The sequence below is a fragment of the Falco punctatus genome (genome assembly GCF_963210335.1).
Source record: "Falco punctatus genome assembly, chromosome: 3".
Lineage (NCBI taxonomy): Eukaryota > Metazoa > Chordata > Aves > Falconiformes > Falconidae > Falco > Falco punctatus.
The window spans coordinates 103677696-103700577 of NC_137582.1; the positions used below are offsets into that span (position 1 = coordinate 103677696).

A 22882-nucleotide genomic window follows, 5' to 3' on the forward strand; every position below is an offset into this window, starting at 1 on the left:
CTCTCATACACACTTGCTTTCCTTTCTCTGTGCAGGCTACCTACCTCATCAACATCCACAACCATCTCAGAGCATGAAGGCAGGCAGAAAACGTGGAGGAGAACCAGTCTAAGCCTTACATCAGACATGCCCCAGATGATGGCCAATGATGCCAATTGAGCAGTAAATTATTATCGCCTTGAAGCAATGAGGAAACAACGGGTATGTTTTGGCCCCGAGGTGTGTCTCTGGGACATAGTGCCTCCTCTGTCTCCCACTCCCACAATGGACATTAAACACCAACCTTTGCTTAGGGCTGTGCCCTAAGGCACAGTCTACCTTTTGGAAGCAGATTCAGGCTTCTATTTCTGGCCTTAACTGTATGCCACCAGCCAAGACACTGCGTGCAGGAGAGCGTGTCACGGGGACTCTGTCCTCAGCTGTTGTGGTGCTAGGCAAGGGCTGGCCAGTGTGCAGACAGTCCTGAATCAGTTTTGCAGCATTGTACTTGGTTGTGGGTGAAACACTGAGTCTTCTGGGGCTCTAGTTTTGTAAAGATGCAGACATTCATTTTCACTGTGTATTTTTGTTGCTGATGTTGCTTTCCCAGGGGCAGGCTGATCTTTGAATCTCGAAAGGGCAGATAACCAGTGCATAACAGCGAGTGAAATGAGCTGCGGAAAGCCTTCTGTTTATAAGACTTACTTGTTAAGGGATTGTACATTCATTAAAGCATTCATGACCTAGTCAATGGTCTTTCGACCCTGGTCTGCTTCCTCTGTGTGTGTGGCTGTGGAGGCTAAAGGTATTTTTGTTCTAGACGTTTCCAGTGTTCTCTCAGATTTGAACCTGGCTGCTAATACGTGTGTAGTGGTATACCTCAAGGCCATTATACAGTGCTGTTACTTACTACATCACATATGTGGGAAATGCTTCTAGGAGCATTTGTTTGACTCTATATGTGGCCAAATAAAGCTCTAAAATAATGTGACTATACATTCTACCAGTACTGTTTGTCACTTAGGGTATTCAGTAAATATTACTTGTTTGCCATGGTTTTCTACAAGGCTTCTGTGGTGTATTTCTACATTAAATGAATGTTACAGCACAAAATATTTCTGTCGTAAACTAGGAAGCACGTATAGGCTTTATGCTTGCTTCAGCACTCATTTTGTCCTGCTAATTCTGTATTTCAAGGCTACTGGATGGCTTGGGGCATTCATTAGGAAGTCCTGCATCTTATTATCTGCATTATCACTAGCAATTTGCTGGACATCTGGAGTTGATGGTCACTGGAGGCAGTAGTGTGAAGGCCAACACCTAATGGAATAACCTATATTTTTCAGTTTACCTATCTCCACCAGGCTAAGTTGTTAAAATCTGGGATGTATTGTAAGTCTTTTTCTTGAGGAAGTAGGGTGGAGAGGAGTTCAGATAACCTCATATCTTCTTGCATTAACAATTAAGGAACTTGCAGGATACAAATATATATGATTAATACTGAAATGAGCAGCCCAGAGCTTCCTGAAAGTGGCTATTAAGCCTCCACACATGCATATTACTTTCATCAGTTTATACACAGAGATTCCCAGGTAAGAGCCAACGGTCATGAAATGGCCCTTTGATCTCCCTGGTTAATGATAGGCTATGGCAAATAGAACTCCCTGCTTCATCAGAAATATCAGTATTACCGTGTCCTGAAATACAGAAGGTAATGAAATGGTAAACAGTTCTGCACAGCAGTAGGTGGTAATGCAAGAAGAGAGATGTGTTCCTAATCGGTTAATATCCATGCACTAGTTATTACAGGAGCTGGAGGGTAATTTCCTATTCTTTTGTCTTGGCTATGGTTACTAATATCCCCTTTTTTTCCGGTCTGTCTCACTTTAATGTCAAAATAATTATTAAAATCTAAGTACCCCCATTTGGCAAATGCTCTTTATAGGAAGTCTCAACAAATCTAAAAGGGTGAGAGTCAATGACAATAAGTATGCCTTGTACCAGTTTGTGCAGATTTGCTACAATGCCAGCAGAAGCCCCCCAGAAAAGGAACTGTTAATTGTCTGTTAATCCTGTCACGAGGAGAAGTATGTATCTGTCTACAAAGTGTGACTGATTTTTTAAGTGACCCACTCCACAAGAGCCTTCACAACAGTTAGATGTGGTTTAACAACAAAGACATCAGTTTAATGTCATCCTTTGGTAAATTACTGACCAGTTACTAACATGCACTGAAAGAACACATTGCATCTGCCAATCTTTATTCAGGGGTCCGGGTGCTAACTTAAATAATGCAGTTTTGCGTTTTCTCTGGTTTCTGTGTATTTTTGTTCCTGTAGAAATAATGCTGCACTGAAGTATTTTTCCTCCTGGGCATTGTATAAAGATAACCATCTGTGTTCCCTACAAGTGATTCCCACTTGCTTGTTGACGAGTTGTTCACAGGAGTAAGAGACATGGGCACTGGAGGTGAAATACAGCACAGGGCTCGAATAAATAGATTCTCTGCTTGTACCACAGAGTGCAGTTCTGCTGTCTGCACCAAACATTACTGGAAGCAGATGTGCTGAGGAGCAGAGTGCAGGGACACAGTATGAATCCCAAATGGCATTAGCTGATCTTGTTTGTGTGGCTTTGGAAGCCAGAAAGTGGTGGCGGCCGCCCTGGAGCAGTGCAAGGTGAAAGCTCAGGGAAGGAAATGGATCCCAGTGAGATGCCGGTCACCGGCAGATTCTTCCACGTGACACAAGCAGACTCAGAAACTGCAGCCTGAAACGGAGCTGACCATTACATGGTGTTCCAAAACAAGCAGCTGTGTGTCTTGTCTGTCTGACAGTAACTTTTTCTTTTTGCAAATATATAGAAAAAGCACGCACTGGCATTCCTGTGTATCTGTTCTACAGTTTGAGAAAATGCTTCTTCGTCCTAGCTGTAGGTTCCCCCCGTACACCTACTTATGTCAAGACACTTTAAGGTAAAGGTTTGAGAGTACATAAATGCTGAGGTCAGTATACTTTAAATCATCTAGCCTTATTGGAGCCAAATGACTTCATCTGAACTTACTTCAGTCAAAATCTCAGTCCAGTTAAAATATTTCTGTAATATCTATCTAAAATTGGCTTAGGCTGTGCCCATTTATGCTCTTACTGTGTTAAAGCAACAGAGGGGAAACATTACCACTGCAAAGGGTTTAAGTGCGTGGTGCCTAGTACTCTTTAGTTTCTGTTGTAGTAGACCATGTATTCACCCTCCTTTTTTTCAGTGGCAGTAATTTCTTTATCTACTGTTATGGTTCAAAATTCCAACTTGGCTATACCCTCAGGTGAGTAGGACAGCATCAGAGTTTCATTGAGCAACAAAATTTGCCTCTGGAAAAACAAAAACATACAACAGGCTTTGCCTCAGGAAATTTAAACTAGCTGTAGAATGAAAAGCCACTAGACTGAAATGAATAAGTGAATGGTGACTAGCATATCTGTACTCAGCGTTGTTTATGCTACCAGATCCGTTTTTATTTGATCAATGAGAAATAGAAGGAAATATAATATTAATTTTCTAATGTTATTACTTTCATGGGAATTTTCATTTTTAAAAATTGTAATGATCATATAAAATCTTCCTTTTGTTGCTTTGATCCTTTTATTACTGATGCTTTCCTGTTGTTCAAGAAAAAACCAGCAATGTTCTTGTCTAGAAATGCTTTACTGATGTTATTTTCTTTTGTTCAAAAACACTTACCTGACAAGATTAGACTGTTGGACAGCTGTGATACTCAGGTATGCAATCTGAAATATTCTGGGAGTGGCAGCTAAAAGGAGTTTGAAAAACAAAGTCTATTTAAGACAAGTCCTCATGGCTATGATTAAGCCAGCTGAGAAATCCAAAATAAAAGTAAACTCTTCACAAAATTCAATGAAGCGTGTGCTAATGGGACAGCTGAATTATCTTGCTTTTATTAATAGCTGCTCTTAATGGGCTCCTGAGGCACCCTACAGGTGAAACACAGCTGTAGGAGATGTAGTCAGCAGAGCCTAATTGCCTAATGCAAACGAAAGCAATTCGGTTCCAGCTTCTGACACGGATGGGAATTCCTTTCTGTTATTTATCATGGGGGAAGTAGAAGTTCTGCAGTCACTCCAGAACTGTGAGAGGATATGAAGCAGAGGAGAAAGACAGGATGGCAATGGATGGTATAATAGCCGATAAGAAATAAGGACTGGAAGATTCAGTAAGAAGGCATTTTCCTACAGCATACACCAGTATGAAGATCCACCTTCTTGAAACTAATGGAGTTACAGTAAGTTAATAAATAAGAAAGCATCAAAGCTATATGCATTGACATTTGATCGCATTTATGTGGACTTTCCTTGCAGTAGAATACTAGTAGCAGTATACTAATTTTCCTACTGGTAGAAAACTGTTCTTATCTTTATGAATCTTGCCTTCACCTTAAAAAGAAAGTATGGTTTCTTGGGTCCCAAGAGAATTTGCTGTGAGGCATGACTCACCAAATCTGCAAAGACACGCACCTCCTCTTTTGCACACAGGAGAAAAACTTTTTTTTCGTGGACTTTTACTATTTCCCTCCCCCATCAAAGTCTGATAGTGTTATATGCTCCTTCAGCTGTAATAACTGAAAAACAAGATCACAAATCTTAAGATGAAAGGGAGGGAATGGCAAAAGATTTCTTCATGTCACACTCGCTTCTGTTCTTGGCTTCGGTCTCTAGCGTTACAGACCCACCATCACAGACCCACTGTGAGGCAGGAGACGTGCTCCAGACGTAAGAATCAGTATAGATCTGAGAAAGAAGAGCACTGGTTCCCAGTAAGATAGAGCTATGAAGGGGCATCAAATCATGAAGTGTGTGCCAGAACCATGGCTCTAGGCCCAGCTTACTGCATGCTTCTCTATTTCAGGGCATTTCTTGCCATTTCACACAAAAATAACTCATCCAGAGTCTCGCTGTGCTCTTCTTTTGCCCTGTGCTCACCATCTCCCTGTTTTTCACCCTGGGTGTTTCCAAGTTTCTTCACTACTCACACCGCTTATACTGCGGCTTCCTGCAATACCAAAAACCAGGGTCTCTGATTTTCCCTCATTCATATCTTCTCTCATTATGAGCAGCTCAGTAAATGAGTGTCCTGTGGTCATACATTGGCAGCAAAAGCTGGGGCCATTCACGCTAAGAACTTTCCCTAAAACGTGAGAAAGTAAGAATAATGATATTCCGTTAGTCATATACATCCAGGCTGACAGAACCTGGAATGCCAGCAAGACCTGAGGGTGGCTGGCTAGCTTTTACTGTACATACTGTGTAGTTACTTCATTGTTAAGTAGCGGCACTGTGACCACTGCTGCATCCATGCCTCGGAGGGACAGTCATGGGCAATACCCGGTGGTTGCTCAGTGTTCAGGGAGATGCAAAGGAAGAGTAAGCCTACACCTGCACGATGGTTCGCAGCCATCACGGCAGGGAAATGTGCTGCCAGTGTGTGCAGTGCAGTCCCTGGGGTCCCTCAGGGAAACATTACGGACATTTCTCACTCCCTGGCCTATACTCATCATGCTGCAGTTAGTAACAAACCTTTCCCTGAAACAAAAATTTGTCAGAAAATACTGAAAAGAAAATACAAGAAAAAAATTTATTGATCCAGAACACCAACACTTTTGTGTTTCTTGGCCTCTCAGAGTCCTGGCAAGATGACCCCACACACACTTTGGGGGTGCTGAAGTGTTGGCATCGGCTTCGTGGGTCTGCAGGTTCTGGGCAGGCTGCTGCAGTTGCCCAGAAAAACTGTCATTCCTGTCAATTCTGATTAATAATTTGTTAGAAAAATACTGATAGCTACATGAACTTTAAATTCCCTGAGCAGCTGCAGGGTACCTGGGGCACTTTCCTTAGAATTTCAGGTTCTGAAAATAAAACTAACTAAAATGTCAGACCTGTTCAGACCAAGTGTAAACAAGAGTAAGCAAACCCTGCTTTTCAGTGAACTCAACAACTCCTTGCACTTCACACCTCCTTCGGCACAGACTGTGTTTTAGTAGACATAGTCTAGACACCAACATTTTGAAACTTACTCAGTCTCTGATATGCTAAACTTTAGCTCACTTCTTTCTTCATATGTTACTGTACCAGAACAACGAGTTGTACTTGAATAGAGATCTGTTGTAAATTAGAGGTATTGCGGGATGCATGCTAGGGGATTAACATTTTGAATTAATATAATGTAAGTTTGTTTTCCAGATATTTCTGTTCCTACTGATCAGTGTAATTTCATTTATTGTCCTGTGTATTGCAATTACTAATAGGAAATCATTGTTTTCTACTATACCCCGTGGAATGATGCTGGAGCACTTTGATTCTTAATTAATTATGACTGCCAAAAATTAACTCAGTGCAGAGCAATCGGTATCAGACCAATTTGTCCTACTCACCTGGTGTTTTCAAACAGGCTAATGAAAAGAGAAGTGGAACCTGGGTCCCACTCAGGTATTACTTTGTTTCAGAATCTACTTCATTAATAGCTCAGTACTGAAAAAGCAACACTCACAGCAGGGGGGGGAAAGAAAAACAATTAGTTGTGCTTTCAAATTCTTTTTTAAGGCAAAGTATTTCAGCATTAATAATAATAAATCAACTCAGAGAGTAAAGACAATGATTACTTGGCATATGATGACCATTTCCATCTTTGTTATATACAACCTGAATTATTTTTAAAGCAAACTCAATGATAACCATAATTCCGAGAGGACTAAACTGCTTACTAGAAAATGTTTTACTTGAAAAAATCTGGTAAGTGATGAAAATATTAAAATTTCTGAATTACTGATCTTGAATGATTCAGAATAAATTATTTGTTTTGAACAGTAATTTTCATTTTGCATTTGTTTTACCGTATGCAAAAACCTGAGGCTAAGTAACTTGGAAAATAAGTTTTTAAGGCCATTTTTCTTTCTGGAGTGAAAGATTTCAGGTTTATCAGAAATTACTGTGGTTTTCTTTTTAAAAATTTTGTATAATTTTTTTAAAATTGTGATTTCACCCAAATCAATACTTTTTTTCTTCTATTCTAGTGATGTAGCCACTGAATAAACAAGAAAATATTTGCATTGCTCTAAATGCATCCTTTTAGATACCAGTAGAAAAGCTACAAGCATGTTTGCTGCTGCAGTTGGATTTTATCAGGCCACAAATAGCAGTCAGGCTGGAAAAATGCAGCACTTTTGAGTTTGAACAGAGGACATAATAAATGTTATGAAGGTGCAGTTTGACATCACTCCTCTCTACAGTGATGGCAGCCCTTAAGTGGGAGAGAAAATAGTTTTACAGATCAGTATGGATACCAGAGGGCCTGGCCAGAAGGGGTTGTCTACCTCAAGATCAAAGTTCTGAACTAACCCCACACTTAGGAGTTTTGGGCTAGGATGGTCACTAAATTGTTACAAATTTAGGAAAATCCTGATCAGAGCGGGTTAAAAAATTGTTATGAATGATAAAGATCTGGGTTTGAAATTATACTAATGATAGTAATACAGAATGTGGCTAATGAAATAATCAGACGGGTAATGTGCCTACTGCAAACAGGGCTTTGCAGCTACCAAAGCCAGGACCACGCAGTACAGGATGGAGACTTCCAAGCCAGTAGCTGGGTGTTGTGATGCTGTACTGCATTAGAGAACATAGAAAGTGTCTTTAATCACTCCCAGTAAGTCTGTGACAGATTCAGCTAAATGAGCCAGTAAGTCTGTTCCTTATACTCAAGATCTTATATGCAAGTTATTTGCCATGAACGTGCCAAGAGCAGAAACATAAACAAATGTGAAATATTGCTCAATGATGTGTATCCTATGGTAACAATGTTATTTTGTTTCTCCAAACATCATCACGTTTTTACTGCACCTCTAGGTCATATTTATGAAGTACTTTCCTTAAAAACCTTCATTTTTGGCTGAGCTTTTGAAGTTATTTCCTTAACTATGCTAAATAAATTGATTTCATATATCCCATGTGGTGATTGCAAAGAATTTCCATAACTTACACCCATTCCTTCATACATGATTTTAGAATGTGGGGTCTTTCCCTTGTTCTGTTATGTGGTTTTTTTAATTTGTTTTCTTTAGCTATTGGATTTAAATAACTGAAAGCAAAAGCAAGCATTTCCTAATAGCTGGATTAAGGTAGCTCTTCTTTTTCCCTTCAGTTTTCAATTTCTTGTTATGTCAATATTTTGTTTGTGTTGTAGCCCTTACAGAATCTTCCTGTGTATAGCTATGCTCTATGTTAAAAAAAATAGAAGCACAGAAGAGCCCTCTCGAGTGTTTTCAATACCAATTAAAAAAAAAAAAGAAAAAGAAAAATAGCCCTAATTTCTAGATACCTCTACGATCCCAGGCAAAAGGTTACCTAATTCCACAAGTAGAAATACTGCTGTCTGCCTTCCCAGAATCTCATGTGCATAACCATTTGCGTTTCTGCCATGAGCTATCAATCTGTGTTAAAAACATGTTTTTGATAGAAAGTATTTTAATGGTCATGTTGGAATGTACATGTATTTTCAATATGAAATCAAGTGCAATGAAGCAGATTTTCTGGGAAAAAGACATAACAGTAAAGTCAAGGTCTGTAGTATTTTTTCTTTTGAATAGAATCTTGTGGTTTCTGCTAAAACATGCCAAATATGCCAGATAACAATATGACTTCTAAATGATAACATGAAGGGGGCAAAAAAACCCCCACCCAAACTCCTACAATTAAACAGATCTTTTTGCTAAGTGTGTATTCCTCACTTCTCTGTAATATCTTTGGTGGAGTGGTCACTGTATTAGATTTCCTAAAGCAATACAATTTACAAAGACCCCCAAGAGAGAAAAGAATGACCGAGATTATATTAAGCTTTGTGTTTGATATATGGGAAGTTACTCATAGCTGTAAGGAAGAACAACATGTAGAAGCAGCTTTGTTGTTGTTGCATTTGTTACGTTGCCAAGATTAGAGTTTACTGAGGATTACAGTTCAGTCTGCAAACTAAAGCAATGCCTTATTTGATCTAAAATAAGATCATACTCTCATCAGTTCAAAAGAAAATACGAGTCATTTTTATATAACTGTGAAATTGCAAAGGGATTGCAAACAGTGCTTCTGAAAACGAGTTTTCAGCTGATACCATTTTCTTGGTAGCAATTGATTGTAAACTTTTGAATTGGTAGAAATCAAGCTTTATCTCCCTCCTTAAGAAAAGCAAATGTGTATACCACTCCCTGGTTAAAGATGCTTTAATTTCAAATGTATTTAAACTTAAGTTGTAATAGCTTCCAATTTAATACATTTAAAAATATGCAAGTGATATTATGTTACAGAAGCTAGTCAGAGAAAGAAAAAACCTGAGGAACTTTAGAGGAACTGGCTTATGATGAAAGTCTGTTGATTGAAGCAAAGTGTTTGTGGAGGCCAGGGATCTGAACTCATAGAAGTTCTAAGTACTCATTCTAAACACTCATAAAATTCTAAGTAAATCCTATCATCTTTAGGATAGGTTAGATGTAATAAAAATATGATTTTATTTTTATTTATAAAAATAAAAAATAATTTTGTCAACTCAACAAAAACCCAACCAAACAACTCTGGCAAGCATGTAGCAGTAATAAGGATATAGAATTAAAAAAAAATAGAAAAGAATGAGAATATAACATAAGTTGAAATTACAATCTTATTTAGAATATTTTGTTCACTATCTGTAGCTTCACGTTCTTCTCACTTAATTGTAAGAGTATCATTGAAATGGCTGAATTATTAAAGTAGACCCCCCCCTAACCCTCCAGAAGGTAATTAATTTTTGTTTTGGAATTTCCGGAGTTTCCCTATGGATAGCCTGTGTCTTTCCACTGAATGCAGAACACTGAAGTAAATACGGTCTTAACTTCAGTGAGGTACATAATGTAAAGTGCAATGAACCTTTGTCCAAATCCAAAATACTGAAGTGGTAACTCAGAATGAGGCAGCACTATGGAAGCTGGGAAGCATGGGGAAAAATCCTGCATCTAAAGAACAACTAGAAAGAATGATATGGTTTAAGAGGACAGTGAGTAAGAGGGTATATGGTAATTGTACATTGTAAAATAACACTGGAAGTAAGTTGGAACCCTTTGTTCTTCCTATCACATAACAGGAACAAGGAAACATTCTGTGAAATTGCAGGATAATAAATTCAAAAGTCATGCACAGAAAAAGAAATCAAATCAATAATTACAGTCCTAGAAATTAGAGGTGGGAACAAAAAAGAGGTTAGTCAATGCTCGTGGGTGCCACGGTATTTGGAGTAAATACTAAAATCACTAAATGCTGTGTTCTGTAAATCTAAGTCCTGTCTTTTAAGAACTCTCCAGGCTTAAACATTTATTTTGTGAACGTCTCTTGCTTATATAGAGCCTAATAATTACAAATATTGTATAAACTCAACCCCTGCTGCTGATTTTAGATTTTTTTTTTAACTGTGTTGTCCGTACACTACTGCGTTCTATTTCAGAAACTTTCTGACCTTTCAGAAACCTCCCCTATAATGAGAAACTGACACTGTTTAGCTTCCTTTTCCTTTGTTAGATTATTTTCTAGGTCACAAAGTTTCACGTGAAGTGTTAGTCATGAGCACTGCTGCTAGAGCTAAATGTGCTGTGATTATGAGAATAAGGAAAGGTCACCCTGCTTCCAGCCAGCCCCCTAGCTCTCTGACGGTGGCCGATACCTGTGGCCTCGTAAGGAGTTCGAGAACAGGATAAGTGTGCATCTGCTGTTTTTTCCTGGAAGGAAACTGTGTATTTGTTGCTGGAGTTCTGTTTGATTTTTGTTTCCAATTCCTATGACAATTTTGAGCAGCCTGCAGGTTTTGAAGGTGCCTTGGAAGTAGCTAGCTGGTATTGATGACTTCTTTCTCTATAGATCGTGTAGTCTAGAGAATATCAAAAGAATTTCAGTGACTGACTTCCACTGAGATACTTCTGGGCCTCTTCCTCTTTCCTCTCTCCCACTGCCTGCAAACCATTATAAACATGCTCCCACTGATACAACTGAAAAGTGAGTATGATTTTATGAAGATTTTCTTATAGTAATATCATCAGCTGAATTATGATACACCTTTACACATAAAGAAAGCAAAATTTAATCTGCCATAATTTATTATGGGAGAGAAAGAAAGGGCATTTGCTCAAGAGAAAAATGAGAAATAGATGTTTACTATGGAGATCTATCACCACTGTTAATCAACAGTATTCAATCTTATCTCAAGATTAAAAAATACCAGTATAAATAAGGAGATGATATGACAAGCAATTTGAGTCATCCTTAAATCTAGTGATCAGCATATAGTATCCAAGACTGCAGTACCCTAATGCAGTATGTAGATCCGAATTCGCTAACACAGATCATTAGATACACAACACAGTTACATTTTTATCTCGCAGTGTTTACATTTTGATGGCTGCTTTTTAATGCCGAAAGGTTATATATGATTCTCAAAGTGACACAACATACATGTTGTGACATTACCTTTTCTCTTAGTGATTTGAGAGCTCCGTGCAAGTAGGGCCAGAAAGCCAAATTCTTTCCTTTGAATCATAAATACATCATCCCTGAGGTTTAAAAAGATCTCTGGTTTAACTGAAGAATTGGAATTGTAATATGTAGCTTGTATTGAAATCTGTACTGGACGCCAGTCTGTAACGGGTTACGTAGCCTGTGTCTGGCTTGGTTGCGAAGGTGCTTGTTGCTTCAGCCCTGCCTGGTGGGGGAGCAGGACGAAGGTAGTTGGTGCAAGGTCACTAGCACAAACACATGATGCAAAGTGATGCAAACCGAGTTAGGAGGAACCCAGACTCAGTTGGTGTAGAAGGAAACAGAGAAGTAATAAATTGTAGTTTGTGTGGTTTCTTTCAGATACAGAACGCTGCACTGTTGAAGAAGCATTCTCTCTGTCTCTCTCTTTCACAGAATATAGCTGACACTTAGTTAAAATGAAAATAAAACTGGTCATGTGGAAGTAGATCAAGGACATTTTCTATTTGTTTAAGAGGGAAAAAAGTAAAGCATGTGGAATGTTGAGATCATAATTTAAAAATTTTCAGAAAGGGCAGTAAAAATTATTTTACTGAACCTCAATAAGGGAAGTATTAATGTACTGCTCAGTGATTCCTCTTTTCATAGTGAAATTTAGATGAAGGATAATTAATAAGCAGAAGTAAAAATTAAAACAAATACGCACTGCTTCCTACCTGCATTAATATTAATGTCTAGATCAATAAGTCTGAAAATTTCTCTGGATACCTACAATAATAATGCTTGCTTTGATAAACACCTAATAACTCTGGAGGTCACAGAAGGAAAAGGTGAAGCAGGACATTTATGAGGTAAGGGACACAGGGAAAAGTTGGATTTTGTTGATGCCCATGTGTGATGTTGACTTCCCAAGTGTGGCATGAAAAAACCCCTACTCTTTCAGGGAAAACTTTGTGGAATATGTTTGTAATTTGTGAGCTATCTTAACAAAATCTTGGTGCTTTATTTCACTTTTTCTGAATTTATAGTAGGCCTACTGTTTATGAATCATTATCAAATACAGTCCTGAGAGGAAAACTTTTTGGCAAAAAAAAATCAGTAGTAGATTTCTCCATTTCAAGAAAATTGGGCTTTCAGTTAATTAAATAACAGCCCTGTATTTTTTTAATAAAGGATTTTTTAAAGTATTTAAAAAATAATTTTTCTTTTGCAGAAGATGATAGAAAAGATGGAATATTTGGGAACACTGAGTAAAAGCATCCCAGGTTATTTGCTTATATTTAATTTCAGTTAAACTGCTCACCATTGCCAAAAGGGAAAGATTTTTGTGCTTTGGCTTGTGTCTACTTCTTCCTCATTTCCCTGCTCTGGGACAGATGGTGCCTATTTCTTCCCTTGCCCAAGCTGTGGAGCTTATTGGACCTTCAGTGGACCTGTTCAGCTTAGTAACTCAGTAGAAATCTATTCTGGTATTTTTTGCTGGGCTATGAGAATGATGTCAGGGACAGTTCTGTTGACTGTTAAAGACAGCACAAAGCAAGTGGCAAGCTGCGGCAATGGGGAAGCAGAAATGAATACCAGCCTCTCATTCTAATGATGAGATCACTGACGTACTGAATGGTTGAGGTTGGAAGGGACCTCTGGAGATCATCTGATCCAGCTTCCCTGCTCAGCCAGGGCCACCTACTGCTGGTCACCCAGGACCGTGTCCAGGCAGCTTTTGGACATCTCCAGGGGTGAAGACTCAGACTCCACAACCTCCCTGGGCAGCCTGTGCCAGTGCTCGGCCACCCTCACCATGAAAAAGTGTTTCCTGACTCTCAGAGGGACCCTCCCGTGTTTGTGCCCACTGCCGCTGGTCCTGTCACCGGGCACCCCTGAGAAGAGCCTGGCTCTGCCCCCTTTGTACCCTCCCACACGGATGAGATTCCCCTGAGCCTTCTCTTCTCCAGGCTGAACAGTCCCAGCCTCTCCTCATGGAGAGAGGCGCCAGTCCCTTAATATTAGTTGAGTTCTCAACATTTCTGCTTCTCAATAATAAGATGATAGGTAAGCTCACCACATCATTTGAAACCGTGGGCTCAGTTCACTGAAGCAGCTTAACAAAGCTTGATGCCTGTTCTCAAATCCAACTCCACACTTTCTCATGTATCTGAAAATCATACAGGAAATCACAGTTCTTCAGGCTGGTCACAGTTCTCCAACCTGATCATAGCAAGTTTGCTGACCGTGTGGTTTTCCCAAACGGTCATAAACTCTGGTTTGGTTTAAAATGTCCATTTTTATGAAGACTTCTTTTTAAATAGAATGGTTGGCTCTATGTGTGGACAACTAAATATGTTAAAAATTCAAATAGCTAAATCTATTGAGCTGTCAATTTTCAAAAAATGTGAACCTAATGAAAACTAATTTTGTTTTCACTCAGCATAAATATTTTAATTTTTTTAAGCTAATAATCATGGGGGAAATCTTGCCTCATTTGTTAGTGCATGCCATGCTGCAATAGCCTATATACCTGGAATTTTGTCATGTATAAGCAGCAGAGTTAGAGGTACAGAGATGATGTACGTATTTTAGGACACACAAATATTTACCACAATTTCATGCAGGAATACCACATTCTCAGTGTTCTGTTTGTCAAGGTGTTAAGCTATTGTTTGTAGACTGCAGTGATCTGTGGAGAAAACTGCTACTGAAAAAGGGGGGAGACAATCAGGCTGGAAGGAGGTCAAAAGAGAAATACCTCAAGGGTACACTTCAGGATCCATCTTGTTTAATATTTTCATTAATGCTTTTGGCATCCACAACTGATTGCTGATGATGCGGAGTTTGGAGTCACCATCCATAGAAAGGAAGATTGCATCGGAAGGACTTGCTGACACTGAGGACTTGTGTAACATTAGCATAGCGAAATTCCAAGCTGTGAAGTGAAAGACCATGCAATAGCAGCAAAACAATTACCTGTGAGCTACAAGCTCATTCACTGAAAACCAGTGGAAAAGGGTAGGATTTGGCTACGTTACTTGATTACAGGATGAGTATTGCAATGGGTTCTGAGATGCAGCCATAAAAACAAATGCCATTCTGGAGTGTCTTGGGCTGTACGTTTCAGAGATGAGGAGGTACTGTGGCCAGCCCGCAAGGCTTAGTAAAACCTCACCTGTGTGTGTGCGCTGCTGAGCTCTCTTAAGAAAGATTAATTCAAGCTTCTTTCCAGAGAAGGACTGCTCAGGCCATTTGGGACAGCCTGTCATATAAATGCAGATATATGTCATATAAATAAAGTTCAGGTTAACCCAGTTTGGGTTAAAAGAATGCTGAAAGAGAGTATGACAGCTTTTACAGGGTAAAAAACATCAGCACAAACAACAGTAAAGGGCAATGCTCACACAGCAATAAATAGGTTGTGAACTTTCTGATGAAATTTAGGCTAGAAATTATATGAATATCCCTAATGAGCAGAAAGTATTTGACATAAAGTTTTCAAGACAGCGGGTGGTAAATCTGTCCAGGCAGCACAAAACGTGTGTGGAAGTCCATTGTCCCAGGAGACTGTGTTTGGTGACCAGGGCAGCCCTCAAGGTCTTACCTTCCTGTACCTCTTTTCAGTATTATCTGCATTTCTGTGCATTTTTCTTCACTTTGTAAGACTGGGGTACAGTATGTTAAACTTGATGGTGTCCTAAACTGAGATTTGTCTGGTGAACAAGTACCAGAACAAGTTCAGAACGAGTACCTCTGATTTTCGTATCACCTCTGCTTCAGGACTGCAGCAGACTGAAAGCAGAAATGGTCTGTCAAAATCTCCAGCAAGGAAACAAGGAAAAGAGTAGCAATGTGCAGCCGAGGTGCATTGCTATGTCACCGTGTTGAACCGTGCCTCTGAGGTGACTACAGCAGTTGAAATTCAGAAAGCTTTTCCAAATGACTTGTTTACTGTGTGGATTCTTATTTTCATGTAGCAGATGAAATTAATAACTCTTCTCTGCAACTGTGCACCTTATTTTTCTGTATTTCCAAAAGCGTGACTTTGGAGGAAACGGCAGTTTTAAATACATTAGTCTGACAAAATCTGGGTCCACTGCATAATTTTATTTGTACAGCTTTATTCATGAGAGTAATGTTCTAATCAGTTCCTTTCTTGTTTCACTTTAAAGTTATCATGATAAAGTTACCTTTTTTTCAGTATATTATTTCATTTTAAAAAGAGTTCTTGAAAATTCAGTCATAGTAACTCTGGTTGAGGCTTCCAGATGCCAGAAATTTGCCAAAGCAGTTTGATGTAGTTAATTATTAAATATGATAGTGTCAAATTATTTTGCATGTCTGGGAAATATCACTCTTCCTGTTTACACATTCATTTACCGATCTTAGTTTACAGCTGCTATTTTGGCACTGTGGAAGTGCATGCCATGTATATGCTGCACCTTGTGGCCTTTGGAACTTCAGTAAGATAAGCAGGAATCCAGTTCAGATTCCCTCAATTCAAAGTAGAATTTCCTTGAATCAAAGTAAATCCTTTCTACTTCAAAGAATCTCTGTTACTTTTTACACCTGCAGCAAAGGACCACCTCTTCCCATTCCACTCCACTACTGTTCAATTGACTGCAAAACATGTACTGCCTGCCTTTTAAATTGACATTTGAATACTGCATGCAAACATCTTCGAATTGATCATAACTTCTAGCACACTTAGTGCAAACGTTTCAGTACTAATGTAATACATGTTTTTAAAAGCCCAAACTGGCTGAAAACCAGTTTTCAAAAAAATTTTCCCCAAAAATGAAGTTTCAACAATTGTTTTTGCTTCGGCACAAAACAAAATTAAATTGGGACCGTCGTAATTTCTTCTAAGTCAGGGTCAACATCAGAGCATTCACCTGAAATATGGGATTCAAGATCTTGCCTTTGCAACAAATTAGGCAGATTATTGGTATTATCACCAGCTCTGAAGTTTTCCCTTCCTTTGTGGCTTTGAGCAGGAATACTGTTCTGATCATGTGATGATTTCCTAAACCATGATTCATAAAAATATGAGTGTTCTAGTTAAATGTGTTGATTTCAATCAATTGTAATTATCCAACAAAACCCTCCACCACCTCTAGTGCAACATTCTTAAGTATCTGCAGGATTTAAACTATGCATCAACAACGACACAGTACTGACTGTTACCTCTTTTTTGTTGTTGTTGATCAAATGGCCATAATCAGTACCTTAAGCCATAACTTGTGTTGGCAGCTTTTGTTTCTATCATAATTAATTAAATTATTGGACTCTGGTTTACCTGATTTAAGTTCAAAGTAACTGCTAATTATTACACGATTATCGTTGCACGTCAGCCAAGGTTCACTGTTTTCTTTACCATAATTTAGATGAAGGGGGAGAAAAAGAAAAAAAAAAAAAAGGAAAGAAAAATTTTGCCGCCGGAGAATCTCAGCTGCCCTCCACAGCTCTTCCCCCGGAGGGCTGCGGCCCGCCCGACGGCAGTGGCGGCTCTCGGTCCGGCCGTGCTGCCGCGGGGCGGCATCCTGAAGGCAGGCGCCAGGCCCCGGGAGCCGGGGCCCGTCCCGCGGTGGGGCGGTGTCGCCCCCAGAGCTGGAGCGGCCCCGGGCCGCGGCGGGTGCGCGCAGGGACTGGCCTTGCCGCGGCCCCGCGCCGCGGTGGGACCGGCCGCGCCCCTCGGGCGGGGGTCCCCGCCCCACAGCCCGCGCGCGGCGGGGCGGGGGACAGGCTGCACCCGTGCGCGGGCTGGGGGGCTCCCCACCTGCCGGGATCACGGGCGCTTCCGAGCAAGTCCTGGGTGCCTGCTGAAAGGGGAGCTGGGGGGGCATCGGGAATTCTGTCGCTGCTGTAGGTGAGGCCCACCGGACCTGCCGATGTGAACGCGCACACATTGCGCTAGATAAGGCAGGCATGCACCGTGCATTTCAGAGGCATGGCACACGGAGAATCAGGAGATTCCCTCTCCACAGGTCAGCCAAAACTTAAGATCAGGAAGCATCTAAGCCTAGATGCAAACCCAAGAAATAAATGTAAAATCATGCTAGAAATTGAAACTGTTCTATTTCGCTGCCTTTGTTATTGAAGGGTAATTTGCTTTTCCCCTAATTTGCTGTTTGTTTTGCTTTCCCTCACAGGTTAAATTACAGAAAGCTGAATACCCATACACAGAAGGCACGCACTTTTATTTCCTTTTTTTTTTTTTTTACACACTTGATCTCTGAAATCTGTAGTTATGGTTTCTGACACAGTCTTCCCCCAGCCTTTTTAACAAAGAGCAACATGGCAACGGAGTTTTAAAGATCAGCATATACAATCTCCTTTATGCCTAGGAAAACTAGTAGTGATTTGTGTCTTGAATGTAGTATTTGCATTTGTGTCTGGCTGGTGTGAGTACCTGGAGGAAGGGTATGTGGTGAAAAATGACACAGCTGAATTTGAAGGGATAGAGAGAATGTCATGCGGGAGCTGAAATACTAGGATGAAACATACACAGTGTTTTGAGTGTCCCTCAGGTCTCAGTATTTGGGAGTTTTGGTGAGTATTGACAGGAGACATGCATGAAAAGGAAGGAGGGCAGAGACCAGGAGAATGGGGAAGTAGGAGTGAGATGCCAAAATCATGGGAATGCAAACGATAGAAGAGGGAACGTGTGGAAGACATAGTCTGTCACAGGTGAAAATCTGTGCAGCCATCTTTGACTAGTAGCAAGCCCTGAAGAGTCACAATACACAACAGAAGAATTTTCATTGAAATTGGAACTTAAAGAAGGACTTCTAATATACATGGCATCTCATAAAAATACTTTTTTCCCCCCTGAACATAGTCTGATAAAATGTATTAGGTATCTGGTACTATGTAACAACTTCTTTCTTCGTCCCATTCCCTTTTCACTACCCATTACACTGAAAGCTCCCACAAATACAATCCCTTAGGGAGGGGGCTGCCTTTACCAGAGGTAATAGGTGTGGTGGTTAATGTTTGCCACTTGCACCCTCCCAGTCCTACTAGATTAGCTGCTAATCTAATATAAATGTGAAAACAACATGTGAAAACAACAATAGCAACAACAGAACAGAAAAGCCTCACAATCTGCTTGGAAGATCTGCCGTGAGGCTAAAAATGAGGGATCTGGTAAAATTTCCCTCCACTTACTGCCTTAAATTCAGTTGTGTCTTGAATTGGTTCATGAAAAATCCAGCTAATTTCCTCTACCGTCCTACCTCCCAGTCAAGACCATTTCCATCTGCCTCTGATTCATTCATGCTCACCCTGGTCTTCATTTTGTTCATTCAAACTGATGGTAACGTGTGCAGGCTGAATTAATGCATTGCTTCTCAAAGTGATTTCAGAGGTTCATATTCATCATGCTGTAACATAATGCTCTGCAATATTACTCAGTCCAGCAATATTTGTCCAGCTTCATGCAGAGTAAACTTGCTCAGCTGCACTCATGTCACTTGGAGAGAAGCTGGCAAAATATCAGCTGCTGAATCAAGTAAATTCACTACAAATTTGCATAGTTCTACATTCATCTGCATATAAACCACATTAATTTTCACCACATCATACAGTTACATTGGTACAATGCCAGCCACAAGAATTACTGTTCTGTTTAACTATGTATATAGTTGGAATTATGGCATAAAAATATATGCTGGAACTCTGTTCCTTTCAAAATCTTAACCTTAACCTGCTTATGCATTTAATAGACAATAATATAAAAAGAGTGCATTTCCCCGAGGAAAGACAGGAATGATAATAAGTGATTTATGATGGTTTATGTTGCCTGAGGAGATTTTTCACAGTTCATTTGCCAGATCGTCACTACTTAGATTTATTTATTTTCCTTTATTAAAGTTCTGGGTTCCACAGGAATGTGTTTCTTAATTTCACCTCAGCTTAAACACATTTATTGTAAATGTTAATATTGAAAGTTTAATGGTAACTTCACCTCAGAGTCAGGACAACTGAAATACTGTGTGTGTTTTCTAGAGAAAACCAATAGACTTTTAAAGATTTCAGTTTATTCGTTGGGGTTTTTTTTGACTGAAATTGTATTTTACTTTTCACCACAGTTTTTAAAAAAATCCCCAAGAAGTAATCTTTACAGGACACCGATCATGCAAAGGTGTATAAGATAGTACTAATTCTTTTCTCTAAGCAATTATTTACACAACATTGCCAGAAACAACAATATTGGAGGTCTTTCAGTTGAAAATAAACAAACAAACAAACAAATAAATAAATCACACAGGGCACAAAGCCATTCTTTTACAGTAAGTAGAAATCTTCTTTGTAGGATCTTTTTGGAGAGTCAGGAAATATCAGCTGCTGTGCGATATGGTATCTTTATTACAAACATAGTACTCCAGCTAATGTTTTTTGTTACTGATACAGAATGAGGTCATAGGAAACTACGTAAGGGCTTCCATCAAGAACTTTCAATAAAATGGAATCTATTAATAAATACATAAATGCAAAGTATTCTTGTACAACAATATATTCTGTACCTCATTTCATGTGTATTCAGTGGACTGTTGGTTTAGCATGCATTCAGGTGCATACAGGAGATTCATGATTGTCAGGTCATTCCTCTGTCCTGTGTCATACTCACGTACTAATGAATTGCACAAGAATTCCCTGATATGTACAGTCATTTGATATGCACCCTACTTAAAAAAAAATCAATAAGCAGTTGGATGACAGTTCAAATGTCACAGATGCTCCTTGAACCATTGATTTGTTATTGTTAAACGAAAAGAGTTTGTTGGCATTTTAACAGTGTTGTAAACCTCGTTTTGAGAAGGTTTTTGTGACAAACAAAATTATGCACTTTTCTAGCAGTTTAGACCAAGGCCTTAAAAAAATCTTTACAAATCCTAAAATTCTCACACCACCCCTTTAAGGTAGCTCTCTGGGCGTTATACTTTCAGCTGAGGAGGTATTAACATTAGCTTATCCGTGCTGAGGTGGTGCTTCCAACATTTTTTGTTTGCTAATGATGGTTTATCTCCACCAACAGACTCGGAATTGTCATGTAACTTGGTTGCCGTTGCCACTGTTGTCCCGAGTAGAACATTACCTAAGGGCAATCAGAGGAGTGATCTTGGCTGCAGCTCCTCCAAGTGAAGCGTGAGCCTCTCTTATCTCCAGAAACAATCCACTGGAGCAGGCATTATCGTCTTTCTAGCACAGCTGCAGGTATTCGTGATCTATGACCCATTTGTCCCAACAACACGGTTAGCTTCAGCACTTCAAGTAGCGAGGTTTGTTTCTAACCCAGTTATCGTTTTATGGAACTAGATTTGGGAAGAATCACATAAATAAGACGGGACACTGGCAGGCGTGGTGCCCTTTTATCAACTGCAGCTGCAATGTTTAATTGTGATGTGATGGTACTTGGAATAAGTTGTGATAATGAAAACAGTGCTGACAGCTTGTCTCTACTGAAGTTCATTGTTCTAGTATCAGCAAGTAACAGCTAGAACTACTGCTACCTACAGGGCTCAGCAACTACTTGCTTCCCGCTGTAGTTGTCTCTTACAATCGCAGTGCACAAAAACGTTACTCTCGCCTTAGCCAGAACCATTTATAGGACTAAAGAACACCACAAAAAACCAAACCCAAACCAAAGCCCACCCACCCAAAAAAACCCCAACAAACCCAACATCCACCACCAAACTAAAAAAAAAGTTGATAAAACCGTCACGTAAGTAAAGTATAAAGGTGGTATTTTTCAAGAGAAAAATCAGAGAAGCAGCGGACCAGTGTGAGCAGCGGGATGGCTCCGCAGCACGCACCGGGGCAGGGGCTGCTGCTACGGCGTGCGGGGGGTGCGCTCCGCTCTGCTGGGGACGCACGGCTTTGCTGCGGGTTTGCCGCAGGGTTACGGTGGTGGCGGGTCCACCTGGCCACAGCACCCCGGCAGGGGCCGGCCGGGATAGCGGGCAGATGTTATCAGCAAGAAAGACGGCTTCAGGGGGAAAGCGGAAACCCTTTAGACGGTTCCACGTTGCAGCCATAAAAAAAGAAGAGGAAAACCGCCACCTGGTTGCATTTAACATAAACACCTTAACAGACAGTTGCAAGCAAATCTAAAAGGAAAGCCAAACCTTGCCTGCCTGTGTCACTTTCCCGAGCGCAGTGGGGAAAGGTGCTCTCTGCTGGACGAAAGAAAAAGCTGTTTTGAGGGAGCTGCTGCGCTTTGGGCCAGCTAGGTCCCGGCGCGCTGGACAGCCGAAAGGAGACAGGAGTGCGCTGCCCGGGTCAGCCGGCGGGCAGCGTCGGCGAGACAGGGGGGCTAGCCCCGGCCCCGAGCGGCGGCTGGCGGCTCTGTAGTACGCCCGGCTCGGGGCCCCTCCTCGTCCCCCGCGGCGTGGCTGGAGCCGGGCCGGGGGTGCAGCCTGCCGCCACCACCGCCCCCTTAGCGGCGCGGAGCTCCCCGCCGCGCCCCGTCGGGCACCGCCGCCCGCGCGCGGCGGGAGCGCAGGGAAGCCCCGCCCCCGGCCGTTCCCCAGCGGCCCGATAAAGGCAGGTGCGGGCAGGCAGCGGGACCCCGGCTCGACGCGCCCGCCGATGCGCAGAGCCCTTGTCCCCCCGGACGCTCCGCGCAGAGTGGCCCCCACCTGCCGGTGCAGAGCCCGCGGTGGCGGGGCAGGGCCACCGCCGACTGGACGCGCCGCTGCCCGCGCCCCCCGGCCGCCGGGCTGCGGGGTGACCGGGAGCTCGCCGCTCCGGACCTCCGCAGAGGCGGGATTTCTGCGGGAAGGGGACGCGGGGTTTCGCAGCGTGGCTCGGCGATGAGGCAGGTGTCTGTAGTGGGGCTCCTCCTGGGGCTAGCGGCTCTCCCAGCGGCGCTGGGGCAGAGGAGCTCGGGCAGCCCTATAAATAGCAGCCAGCCTCAGAGCTTTGCCATCGTCTCGTTCAAATGGGATCACGTCAAGGACCCTTACATCATTACGCTCTGGATACTTGTGGCCAGCTTGGCCAAAATCGGTGAGTCCGGAGCTACGTGTTGATGCGTGTCCTCTCTTTTTTTCCTCCGCTCTTCCCCTTCTCCCACCTAGCAGTCAATGAAGAAAGTTTAAGTGCGCTGTATTGTGCTCGGTTCCGATCCCGCGGCACCGCCCGACCAGGTGCCAGGCGGCGGGGGCCCTGGCCCCCAGCCCCCTCCCGCGCCTGGGGCTGCGGCGGCCGTGCCGTGCGCCTGGGGGGCCCCTTGCGATTCCTTGGAACCTTTCGCTGCTGTTCCCGGGAAAAGTCTTGGCAGAAGTGAAACAGAAATTGGGCCTTATTGCTTACACAATGCCTGTTCCAGGTTACGATGCGCTGTTAGCCTGCCTGCGATG

At 41.5% G+C, this 22882-nt stretch overlaps 1 protein-coding gene across 1 annotated transcript in view; it reads left to right on the forward strand.

The window, feature by feature from the left end:
• The window catches only part of SLC9A3 (solute carrier family 9 member A3), a 101143-nt gene that overhangs the window by 29022 nt on the left and 49239 nt on the right, over window positions 1-22882 (forward strand). The window contains exon 6 of the mRNA XM_080380639.1: window positions 36-22529. Within this exon, the coding sequence (XP_080236765.1) occupies window positions 22334-22529 (196 nt within the window). The 5' untranslated portion in view covers window positions 36-22333. The remainder of the gene's footprint in view (window positions 1-35; window positions 22530-22882) is intronic.